Below are 13,202 nucleotides of genomic sequence, written 5' to 3' on the forward strand. Positions count from 1 at the left end.
CCCTGATGAGGAGCATGCCCAACCCATGGCCGGCTGCAGATGGGGTGGGCCAGTGGCTTCAGCTGCATAGCTTGTACTGAAAGTTCCATCTCCCGTGGGGACAGCTATGTCCACAGGACACAACAAACTCAAACAGCAGACCTGCCTCTTTCTTCCTTTGAACAGAAAATGTGTTCCCTGTGGGCGAGGACAAAGGACAAAAGATACGTCTGGGACCTCAGTGGGGTCACCTGCTATGCAGAGCCTGCATCCCGGGCTCTGTGGGAGGATACACACGCACACCTCCACATACAAGCAGAGGCAGAGGGCCTGGGAAGTGACAATATATTTCGATCGGTTCTTTTGTTTTTTGAAACCTCCTGGCCCTGCCACCTGAGCTTGACCCCGACACAGTCTCTCTTGGCTTGTCTCACTTGGGCCAGGAGTGCACATGGAGACTGGCACCTCTTCAGGAGCTGTCTGCTGGAGAGACCGCGCTCAGAGCCGCCCAGTGCCGTGTTTGCTGTCCATCTCCCCAGGCACCACCCTGCGTGTCTACCTTGGCATAGGACCAAGGCAGGTGCCACATCACTCTTCCAGCGTTAAAGCTAGTCATCACACCTACAGGCATCTCTTCCTCTTTCACCCCACCCTCCTCTCGGTCGTGTACAGAACTGCCTTTGTTTCTCCACTGATAGTTTGGTTGGACATTTAAACTGTCAGGCAGATTTGTGACTCAAAAAGACAAACACGTACACACAAAAGATGGGGTAAACCTCAAAATAGAAGAAAGGAAATAATGAAGGAGAAAGAAAAATTTAATAAACTGGAAAAATAAGAAACAGAGGATTATATAAAGCTTGACTTTCAAAAATTAGAAATCTTTAAGAATACTGAAAAATGTAAAAACCATGATTAAGTAATGTTAGGAATAAAAGAGCAGAGCAGATATGAGTATAGGCAGAGGAGAGTTTGTAAAGATTATAAGAAAACTGTGGGTATACTTTTACGCAAATGTGAAAATTTAATGGAATGCTAGTTTTCTAGGAATGTGGAATTTACCAGAGTCATTCAAGAAATAGAAAAATATGAATACAAGCCATGAAAGAGCTTTTCAACAGTAAGAAATTCATCTTCCCTGAATTCTTCCCACTAGAGCCACAGGGCTTTAGTGGGTTTGCATAGAACACAGACTATTTTAGAGAATTTCTAGAAAAAGAGGGAAAGCTGCCTTGTTTGCTTCTTGAGGGCAGGAATACCTTCCTGTGAAACTGGAAAAAGAAAGTAGAAGAACAGAACATTGTAGACCAGCTACTATTGTGATTATCAAGGCAAACAACTGGAAACCAAGTACTAGTGTATCTAATATTGCTCTATTAAAAAAAATCATAACCAAGTGGAGTTTCATTTAGGAATACAAAAATGATAAAACAACATGAGATACATTAATATAATATTCCTTCTCAAAGGATTAAAGGAGGAAAGCTATACTATCTTCTTAAGATGCAAGAAAAAAAATCATAAACTTTATTTGGCACTTGGAATTTCCTTAATCTGATTAAATTCAGTTCAGTCGCTCAGTCATGTCTGACTGTTTGTGACCTCGTGGACTGCAACACGCCAGGACTCCCTGTCCGTCACCAGCTACTAGAGTTTACCCAAACTCATGTCTGTTGAGTCGGTGATGCCATCCAACCATCTCATCCTCTGTCATCCCCTTCTCCTTTTACCTTCAATCTTTCCCAGCATCAGGGTCTTTTCCAGTAAGTCAATTCTTCGCATCAGGTGCCCAAAGTATTGGGAGTTTCAGCTTCAGCATCAGTCCTTCTAATGAACACCCAGGACTGATCTCCTTTAGGATGGACTGGTTGGATCTCCTTGCAGTCCAAGGGACTCTCAGGAGTCTTTTCCAACACCACAGTTCAAAAGCATCAATTCTTCAGTGCTCAGCTTTCTTTATAGTCCAACTCTCACATCCATACATGACAACTGGAAAAACCATAGCCTTAACCAGATGGACCTTTGTTGGCAAAGTAAAGTCTCTGCTTTTTAATATGCTGTCTAGTTTAGTCATAACTTTTCTTCCAAGGAGTAAGCGTCTTTTAATTTCATGACTGCAGTCACTGTCTTCATTGATTTTGGAGACCAAAAAAATAGAGTCAGCCACTGTTTCCACTGTTTCCCCATTTATCTGCCATGAAGTGGTGAGACCAGCTGCCATGATCTTTGTTTTCTGAATGTTGAGCTTTAAGCCAACTTTTCACTCTCTTCTTTCACTTTCATCAAGAGGCTCTTTAGTTCTTCTTCACTTTCTGCCACAAGGGTGGTGTCATCTGCCTATCTGAGGTTATTGATATTTCTCCTGGCAATCTTGATTCCAGCTTGTGCTTCATCCAGTCCAGCGTTTCTCATGATGTACTCTGTATATAAATTAAATAAGCAGGGTGACAATATACAGCCTTGACATACTTCTTTTCCTATTTGGAACCAGTCTGTTATAACTTGCTTCCTGACCTGCATACAGATTTCTCAAGAGGCAGGTCAGGTGATCTGATATTCCCATCTCTTTTGGAATTTTCCACAGTGTATTGTGATCCACACAGTAAAAGGCTTTGGTGTAGTCAATAAAGCAGAAATAGATGTTTTTCTGGAACTCTTGTTTTTTCGATGATCCAGCAGATGTTGGCAATTTGATTCCTGGTTCCTCTGCCTTTTCTAAATCCAGCTTGAACATCTGGAAGTTCACAGTTCATGTATTGCTGAAGTCTGGCTTGGAGAATTTTGAGTATTACTTTACTAGATTAAAGGTATCTGTAAAACATCTATGGAAAACATGATGCTTTATGAGAATTGAATTGCATTCATTCAGTGAGATGTTCTCTACTACCTTTTTTATTGCATATTGCATTGCAGGCCATAAACAGTCCCTTATTGAGACAAGAACTGTAAATGTAGAAGTGGTGTAAAGAAAAGGACAAAATGTGAATGAATCAATGGGTAGAAAATCCAAGAGGATCTACAGATTCTCTGGACTAAGAGAGCTCAGTGAGGTTGCTGAATGCACAGTCCATGGACTCCAGCCACGGCCAGCAGTGGCCTGTGAGCTGATTAGATTGTTTCTTCTGTTAGATGGCTGCTCATATTCTTTGTCCACTATTTGTTAGGTTTTTACCTCATTATTATTCAGTGATAGGAATTTATATATTCTAGATAGTATCCTCTGTCAGCCATAAGTACTGCAAAAATCTTCTCCAAGTCTGTGGCAGATCCTGTTATTTTGTTTAAGGTGTATTCTGTCAAACATGCTTTTTAATTTTGATTTTTCAAACTGTGGCCCTGGGATAATATTTTAGAAAGGGGTCTTTAATAAGCAGCTCATAAACATATGAAAAGATGTGTGCCCTCTCTAGTAAACAGGGAAAAGAAAATTAAAATACTAAGAGGCTATTTCATACCTATCTGGTGGGCAAAATGTCAAAATTTGATGCTATCAGGGGATGGTGAGAATTTTGAGCACTGTGAATGCTGCCCTTGGGCGTGGGGTGACGCTGGGAATAGCCTTCGAAGATCAGCTTGCTGAATAGCATAAATCTGTGACTAGGAGCCGTCTGCGGGCAAATGATGCAGAGAAACTTTCTCACATATGCAAAGACAGTGTCCACGGCTGCATTATTCCTCAAGAGAGATTGACTGTCGGCAGAGAGGGACTGGGTGTGGTGTGTTCCTCCAGGGGACGGCTGTGCAGTAGTGGGCGTGAAGGGAGCAGAGCCATGTGTATCAAAGCAGGAACAATCCCAGAAGTGGAGAAAGCAAGCCACAGTGCACTGTCAGCCGTACACAAAACAGTACTCCATTCTATCTGCGAAGTGGCTCAGACTGTAGAGAATCTGCCTGCAATGTGGGAGACTTGGGTTTGATCCCTGGGTCGGAAAGATCCCCGGGAGAAGGAAATGGCAACCCTCTCCAGTATTCTTGCCTGGAGAATCCCATGCACAGAGGAGCCTGGTAGGTTACAGTCCACGGAGTCACAAAGAGTTGGACACAACTGAGCAACTCACACACAACATGTGGTTTATTGAAGATGTTCTGAGGAATACTGATAAACCAAACTTAGGGTAGTGTTACCATTGGTGAAGATGGGATTTGAGGTAGGAAAGACGTACCAGGACTTTAACTATTATATGTCGAGTTTTATTTCATTTAAAAAATCTTAATCAGGTACCAGTGTTGCAAAGTATTAAGATTTGAAAAAGTGGAGTGGATGCTGCTTAAGTGCTTGTATAACATCTTCTAGATTTTATGTTTGCGATATCTTGCACACATAACCATGATGATGGTGGTGGTAATGACCTGGGAAAAAGCAGGCCTGCTGCCTCTCCCCAATAGGCCACAGGATACTTACTACCACGCCTGAGTTGATCATGGTCCAAGACTTGATCCTTAGCTTTGCTAATTTGTTTTTCACAACAAACTGTGGAAAATTCTTAAAGAAAATTCTTAAAGAGATGGGAATACCAGACTACCTGACCTGCCTCCTGAGAAATCTGTATGCAGGTCAAGAAGCAACATAAGAACTGAACATGGAACAACAGACTGGTTCCAAATTGGGAAAGGAGTACATCAAGGCCGTATATTGTCACCCTGCTTATTTAACTTATATACAGAGTACATCGTGTGAAATCCCAGGGTGGATGAAGCACAAGCTGGAATCAAGTTTGCCAGGAGAAATACCAGTAACCTCAGATAAGCAGATGACACCACCCTTGTGGCAGAAAGTGAAGAACTAAAGAGCCTCTTGATGAAAGTGAAAGAGGAGAGTGAAAAAGCTGGCTTAAAACTCAACATTCAAAAAACTGAGATCATGGCATCCAGTTCCGTCGCTTCATGGCAAATAGATGGGGAAACAGTGGCTGACTTTACTTTTTTGGGCTCCAAAATCACTGCAGATGGTGACTGCAGCCGTGGAATTAAAAAGCGCTTGCTCCTTGGAAGAAAAGCTATGACCTACCTAGACAGCATATTAAAAAGCAGAGACATTACTTTGCCAACAAAGGTCCATCTAGTCAAGGCTGTGGTTTTTCCAGTAGTCATGTATGGATGTGAGAATTGGAATATGAAGAAAGCTGAGTGCCGAAGAATTGATGCTTTTGAACTGTGGTGTTGGAGAAGACTCTTAACAGTCCCTTAGACTGCAAAGGGATCCAACCAGTCCATCCTGAAGGAAATGAGTCCTAAGTATTCTTGGGAAGGACTGATGCTGAAGCTAAAACTCCAGTACTTTGGCCACCTGATGTGAAGAACTGACTCATTGGAAAAGACCCTGATGCTGGAAAAGACTGAAAGCAGGAGAAGGGGATGACAGAGGATGAGATGGTTGGATGGCATCACCAACTCGATGGACATGAGTTTGAATAAGTTCTGGGAGTTGGTGATGGACAGGGAGGCCTGGCATGCTGCAGTCCATGGGGTCGCAGAGTTGGACACAACTGAGTGAGTGAACTGAACTGAATTTGTTTTTGCTTTTTTATTTTTCTCCCCATGCTTTTCTTTGTTTTGTTGTCAGCAAATCAAAGCTAGGTTTGTCTCTCAAGGGCAGACTCGAGTTAAAATCACAGATGGAATAAATCTAAAATTTATATCTAAAATTTATTTAGGCCAATAATTTCTAAAGAGAAATACACATGACAGCAACCAGAACCTTGAAATACTGTGAATGATCCTGGTATTTCCCCTCCAGGTGTTTCATGGGAAGCTGAGACCCAGCCAGAAGGCCCACTGTGGACATGTAGCAGGAATCCACTGCCGTGGAGACTGACAGCCAGGGTCCCCATTTGCTGGAAGTTTACCCCTACGTGGGACCCTAGGGCACGATTAGAGCAGGCTGGTGTTGAATGTTTACAGTAGTGGGGTCTTCACAGCACTCCCTGGGGACCCTGCTGGTGTCAGAGAGGGGTTGAACCCCACGTGCTTGGTAACAAGAAGATGCCTGGGTAGATGCTTGTTGATACATGGCAGCCAAGTGCATATGATAAGCCTTATTAGGATGACAGCAACCTTCCCAGTATCCAGAGTCCTTCTTTGTTACTTGATTGTCCCATTAACCATGCGACATTGTAAGGGCTGGTTTCACAGATGAAGAAGGATGCAGTGCCTCAGATCACTCAGTTACCAAGGTTACCACAGGCCAGACCATCAGTGGGGCTGGGAGGTAGGTTGAGGGCATGGAGTAGACAGCATATTTCTGTACCCCTCTCCACACCATGGGGCAGCCTTCCATAGGGAACCAGTCTGAGGACATGTGGTGTTTGAATATTTCGTCAATGTCTCGATCAAACCTACGTATAACATTTGCATCAGAGACAAGCCTCCCCAGAGACAGATTCCTTCTGCACCCTGAGGGCCCAGGTGCTCAGCTCACTAGACATCAGCTGACTGAGAGATCAGATACGATGGCCGTCTGGTCTCGCAGAGATTTAAAAGCTCAACAGGATATTTTAAAAAATCATTGTGTGTCCAGTTTTTTAAAGTCCCCATTTTACTGGACAGGAGATTATCAGAATGACCCATGGAAACTCAAGTGAACTTGACCCAAAGGTCCCCTCCACATCACACTGCCTCAGCTGCGTCGTCTGGGAGGGAGAACAGAACTGACTGCAGACTCTTCATGCTGCTGATGCCAAATAAGCCCCGGCTTCTACTCAGCTCTCAGAGAAGCTCCAGGATGAAGGTGGCCCCGACAGCTAGCCCCCTACTGGGTTTCTATATCAGGCAGGCGTTCTTGCACCAGCTCTGAAGCAGAAAAGACTGCTTGGCAGCAACAGAGCTCTTTACGTGCAAGATTTATTCTGTTTCTTTTTAAAGAAATTCTTCAACCAACCCCTCCTTTTTCTTGGCTCCGTGTGAAGACTTAGGATCTGAATTCATATACATACATATAACACTCTTAAATTCACAAGGTATGAGTTATTTCTCTGGTTTTACTTGTCATCCCTTTTTATCTTAGAAATAGGATATACCTCTTAAATTGCCTAATTGCCAATTCCTAGCAAAACTTGGTGCCCTATGACTGGAGAGGAATTTTAATAAAATGTGAATGCTGCGTTCTGAAAAATGTGTCCAAAGCCCCTTGAGAATTCCTAATGCTCCTGGAAGACGAGGCTTCCTGCAGAGACACAGAAAACTAGGGAATAGGACATGGCTGCCTCGGCTGAGTTTCCTATGATCTGAGCCTGAAGAATGCTCCCTTCTCTCGTCTTGATTTTTCACGTGGCTGCACCAGACAGAGCTCAGCAAATCAGCTCAGCACAGCGCCCCCTCAGCTGTGTGCACGGGGTCTGATTGCAGAGAGTATTGGCTCCATCCTGGGATTCTTATTTCATTAGCGTTGCAGACTGGGTTCTTGGGAATGACATTTGTTGGTCATTTGTGTACACTTGAACCTTGCAGATTCTTACTTCCTTAATCTAACAATCGACAAATTCTTAAAACTGAAAAAAAAAAAAAAAAAAAAAACAACCCTAGCCAATCAATTTACTTGTCATTAAAGACTTGACATTAATTCCAGAATGCATTCTTTTCCCCAACAGCAACTGGTATATTATGTCGTTTTCTTATAGTTAATTAAAATCCAGTTATCCATATAACTAAAATAAACAGAAGAAGCCCATTTTGTGATCTGACCTAATTGCTTTTTAATTGTACTGCTTTTCTTGCTCATTTTCAAAATCTCTGAAATAGTTTTCCCAGTCCTGAGGGAAAATCTGTATCAACCACTTTCCTTTAAGGCGCTGCTGAGCTCCAAATATATTAATCTTTCTCCTTTTCCTACTCATTTCTCATCATTAAGATGAATAGTTTTAATTCTGGGAGCAGATCACTTGCAGCTGTGGTCAATTACATTAAAAGCTAAAGAGTAAAACAAGTTCTTCAAAAAGCATTTGTTTGGCTGCGCTGGGGTCTTTGTTGTGGCATGAGAACTCTTAGTTGCAGCCTGTGGGATCTAGTGCCCTGACCTGGGGTTGAATCCAGACTCCCTGCGTTGAGAGCACTTAGCCACTGCACCACCAGGAAAGTCCCGAGAGTAAAACAAACTCTTGAAATGCCTTCTTTGATACCAGTGCAGGGATCCCAGATGGTGAGCACAGTGTGGAGGGACCGCGTCTCTGATGGTCCCCACCCTACTGCAGGCAAGATCAGCGCTGTCTCCACCTCAGGCCAAGAGCTGCTTCCAGAGGCCAAAGAGGCTTTAGCTGTCTGTCCTCACCCATTTTCCCAGCTAGCATCAGTAGTACCACCAGCCTGATAACTCCCTGAATGCCCTCATGCCACAGTTTGTGTCCTCAAGAGCTATAAGCCTGCCCAGGGGTCTTGTTCTCTCAGGATTCTCTGGAGCACCACCTCTCTGCCGGCATGTTCTTCAAGGTCATGGAGCTTTCGAGGGACATACATACAGTGTCCCTTATGTTGTACCTGCTGAGACGACCTCCTTTTGCTGGTCCTTTCTCTTGCCTATTGGGTGATGGCTCAGCATCTCCAGCCCAGGGCTCTAGAGTCCTGTGTTCTGAAACAGCTGTTCTGAGCCCTCACGGCCTTGCATCTGTCTGCAGGGAACAGACTTGAGAAGTGCCTGTTGCAATCTGCCCACAATTTGCAGGAACTTCATTCAGCCTGGTCCCAGGTTCTTTCAGTGCTGCCTGAAGTGGAAGGGGAGCTGATGGGTTCAAAGGCCCAAGCTTCCTTCCCTCGCCCACAGCAGCCTGCAGCACTGGGCACCTAGGATGACACGGTCTGGCAAGGTGAGGGGTGTGTGTCCTGCGATCCAGGACCAGGGTAGAGCCAGATACCAAATACAGCTCGGCTAAGAATCCCAGCGATCCACATGCTTGCTGCAGGCAAAGTAGGAGAGAAGAAAGGAGCAGCATCACACAGCTGAGTCCACCCCCAGAAGTAACCGCTGTGAATTGTGAAAAGCACATCTATAGAGGTGTATCAGTATGTGCGACTAAATGGGAATTCACTGTTTTGAAACACATTTTTTTTTAACACATTAGAAAGATGTTCTCAGTATGTTACTTTTTGCTGAAATCTTTCATCTTTTAAATTGTTGCTCTGGTTGTGTTTTTCTGTTTCCTGATGTACCATTGTCGCTGCATCTCAGAATAGGCCAGTGCCTCCTACAAACAGCAGGTTCACCTCGAGTGCTGTCCTGCAGGGCCAGCTGCCCACGCTGTCAGGGGGCTCACTGGGGTTGGTCCCAGCTCGTGGTTCAGGTCACTCTTTCTTTTCTGCAGGTGTCAGCGAAAGCAGTGGCGGGTAGATCTGCCAGCCACCAGCGTGGTCATCACATTTCACAATGAAGCCAGGTCAGCTTTGCTGAGGACAGTGGTCAGGTGAGGCCCACAGCTGCCACCCGTTCCCATCCACTGCAGCTTAGAGGGGCATCCCCAGCAGGGATGCAGAACAAGGGCCAGTGCCCAGCGCAGCCAGGCAAGGGCCGTCTGGGGGAGCAGACAGGTCCCCTGACTGCAGCACAGGAGGGGCTGATGGCTCCTCCATCCAGGACTGGAGCCAGGGGATGAGAGTTTCCCACCCCCGTCACACCCCTGAAAGGCCTGCAACTGTATCTTTCTGCCTTTCCTCAGTGTCCTTAAGAAAAGCCCGCCCCACCTGATAAAAGAAATCATCTTGGTGGATGACTACAGCAATGACCGTAAGTAGAGACCAATCCCCACCCCCACCCCTCCTTCTGGCCCTTCTCCTGGGCACCAGCCTTTCTGGGCTGTGGGTGCTAAGGACAAGTTTAAAGAAAAGGCCTCAAGAAGTGGGAGCGGCAAAAAGAGGGCCTCTCTGATGCCCCAAGGGGCTCATCAGCCCGTAGGTAATGAAGAATCACCATCCCTGCCCCCCAAGCCCTTCGTAAACTTGAGGTTCAAAAGCTTTGCTTCTTTTCTTTTCCCAGCTGAAGATGGGGCTCTCTTGGGGAAAATTGAAAAAGTACGTGTACTCCGAAATGATCGGCGAGAAGGTAAGACTTCTCTTAATTCAGTACCAAAACAGCTGAATTCTGATTTTTCCTGAACCCAGTAATAACGTGAAGAAATGTTTCAGCTACAGGAACAATTAACTGTCTCGTTTTCTGTCTGCCTCCCTCCAGCACAGCCTCTTGGGAGCCTCTCCCAGCAAACATAGGAAGGACATTAAAAGCTTACCTAATTGAAATTGTGCACTAGGGCTAGAGTTCAAATTACATTGTTATTTATGTATTTAGAAAACTGGCTTCTCTCTTTCAGAACCTAGGAAATCTTATCAAGTCCCTTGAGTATCAGAATTAAGAAGAAAAACAGAGATTTAGTAATGAGAACTTTAATGACTCCATGCTTCAGGCATCTGATAAAATAACTGGGATTCAAGTTTGACAGCCTGCCCAAGGTGAACCATCCAAGAAGGGGAAAGAGCACTGTAATTACATGCCTATTGGATTTGCAAATGCCAGCCTTGAAACCTGCTGTCAGTCTTGTCTTTGCTGAAGCTGGGCTCATAGAGTCCACCTTATTGGCAGTTATAAGGGAGACTCCAGAGGGGAAAGCATTACTTTGAAGTGTCTGGAAAGGAAACTGAAATCACAGTGTAATTAACATCCAGTGCATCCATGCTGGTACAGAGCTGATGGCTGGATTCTCGGCTCTTCCACGGTCCTGAGAATCTTTCTGTAGGGAAAACGGCAAAGCTTTGAAATATGTGCTGTTTTTGCTATTGGAGGATGGCTGTTGATCCTGGAGTGGTGGCTGTGCCCTTTGATCAGTGAACATTGTGTTTCATCTGGTCCCCTGTGTGTTCCAGCTGGAGTCAGCTTTTCTTAGCAAGAATCTAATCAGCCAATAAAGTGGGGGAGCCTGTCAGGGAGATGTCATCAACATCATATTTTAACCAACAAGGATCACCAATCCAGATGTTCGAGATGGATAAACAATGGGGTCAGCCTTGCCCCTAAGCAAACTGTTTGCTGGACTTACATCTGTCCCCTGAGCTTAGATTAAACCCAAATCTTGTACTGTACTTGCCCCCAAAGAAGTTACATAATAACTTGTTGAATTCAAAACCAAAGTGTCCTCTAGCACAGGGTAAAAAAGATGAGGAAGAAAAAAAAAGAAAAGAAATTATCTTTCATGTTGGCAGTTGTAACTGGCAAACGGCATGCTAGCCTTATCAGAGAGTGCCTTTAACCTGCTTAGAAATCAAAAGCAGTGTTTCTAAAAGAAACTTGCCATTTGCTTTAAGTTAGGCTGTTCCTGTGGAGGAGAACCCACATTGTTTTGGGAAGGAATGAAGAGGAGCAGCTGTGGGAAGCCAGATTGTGGTAGACCTATGTGGAACGCATGAGGAATGAGATAGTTGAGTCAAAAAATACACACACAAATGTGTGTGTGCCTGTGTGTGTGTGTATCCCATATAGTTAAACACATACAGAAGTGCTCATAGCAATGCTGCTAGATGACAGAGCAAGCCAATTGTTTAAGATCTTATAGTGAAGGAGCAGCTTTGGGGTCATTTAGTGCTGGGAGTTAATTGTGCCAGCATTCCTTCCCTGGCTGTTGATTATAATCACCTAGGGAACCTATATGAAGACCATTCCTTGATGCTACCCACAATTGAATTAGAATTTTTAGATGTCTAGGGGTGGGGCCTAGACATCTGTGTTTTGATAACACTGATATACTTTGAAAGTGTGAAAACCTAGTTGTTGTTGTACAGATGGAAACATTGAAGTTGAAAGAAGTTAAGTGGCTTTTTCAAGATCATCCAGCTATTTGATGACAGTGGTGGGGCCAAAACCATGTTCATAAGCCAAGTTCTCAACGTGTCCCGTGTGCTTTTTGTTCCTTTGTTCCTACTGTCCTGCCTGAATTATTGTTTTTTTCCAGGTTATTGATATGTAATTGACATAAAATATTGTATTCACATATATACAATATAGTGATTTGATATATGTATATATTGTGAAGTGATCACCACAGTAAGCTTAGTTAACACCCATCACCTCACACAGCTACAAGTTCTTTTTCTTGTGATGAGAACTTTCAGGATCTACTCTCTTAGCAACTTTCAAATATACAATACATATTATTAACTATGGTCACCACTCTGTACATCACATGCCCAGAACTTTTATCTCATTAACTGAAAATTTGTACTTTGTGACCACATTCACCCATCCCCCCTCCCTCTAACAGCCATCAGTCTGTTCTCTTTATCTTTGAGTTAATTTTTTTAGGTTCCCATATCAGGGAGCTCACAGAGTATTTGTCTTTTTCTCTGTTTGACTTATTTCATGTAGCATTATGCCCTCAAGATCCATCCATACTGTTGCTGCAAATGGCCCTGTGTGAGTGTGTGTGTGAGTGACATTTTCTTCATCCATTCATCTATCAGTGGACATTTCGTTTGCTTCAGTGTCTTGGCTATTGTAAATAATGCTGCGGTAAACATGGGGATGCATATAGTGATTTTTATTTCTTTGGAATTGCTAGATCATATAGTAGTTCTACTTTTAATTTTTGAAGACTGTCCATACTGTTTTCCCCAGTGAATACACATATTTACATTCCGACAAACAGTGCACAAGGGTTTCCTTTTCTCCACATCCTTACCAACACTTGATATCTCTTGTCTTTTCGATGATAGACATTCTGTGAAGTGTGAGGTGTTTTGGTTTGAATCCCCTGATGATTATGAGTATAATTATGATTATATAATCACATAATTATATGATAAAATTATATGATTATATGATATGAATATCATAAAATATATATCATATAATCATAGGATATGAGTTATATGATTATATGATAAAAATGTGACTATAATTATATAATTATGATTATAATCCCCTTTTTGTTGAGCACCTTTTCATGTACCTGTTGTCCATTTATATGTCTTCATTGGAAAAATGTCTTTTCAATTCCTCTGCCCATTTTTAATCTCAGATTATTTTGTTTTTATTTTTGCTATTGAGTTGTATGAGTTCTTTATATATTTTGGACTAATATATTTTGAACTAATATATTTTGAACTAATCTCTTGTCAGTTATGTGGTTTCCAAATACTTTTTCTTGTTCTATAGATTGCCTTCTCATTTTATGAATAGTTTGTGTGTGTGTGTGTGTGCGCGCACTCTGCGGAAGCTTTTTAGTTTGATGTAATTCCATTGTTTATTTTTGCTT

At 43.2% G+C, this 13,202-nt stretch overlaps 1 protein-coding gene across 1 annotated transcript in view; it reads left to right on the forward strand.

Annotated features, from left to right (window-relative positions):
* Positions 1-13,202, forward strand: part of GALNT2 (polypeptide N-acetylgalactosaminyltransferase 2) — a 175,793-nt gene that overhangs the window by 128,133 nt on the left and 34,458 nt on the right. The window contains exons 4-6 of the mRNA XM_065922341.1: positions 9,270-9,368; positions 9,621-9,688; positions 9,938-10,003. Of these exons, the coding sequence (XP_065778413.1) occupies positions 9,270-9,368; positions 9,621-9,688; positions 9,938-10,003 (233 nt within the window). The remainder of the gene's footprint in view (positions 1-9,269; positions 9,369-9,620; positions 9,689-9,937; positions 10,004-13,202) is intronic.

The sequence above is a fragment of the Muntiacus reevesi genome, chromosome 2 (genome assembly GCF_963930625.1).
Source record: "Muntiacus reevesi chromosome 2, mMunRee1.1, whole genome shotgun sequence".
In the NCBI taxonomy this organism is placed as follows: Eukaryota; Metazoa; Chordata; class Mammalia; order Artiodactyla; family Cervidae; genus Muntiacus; species Muntiacus reevesi.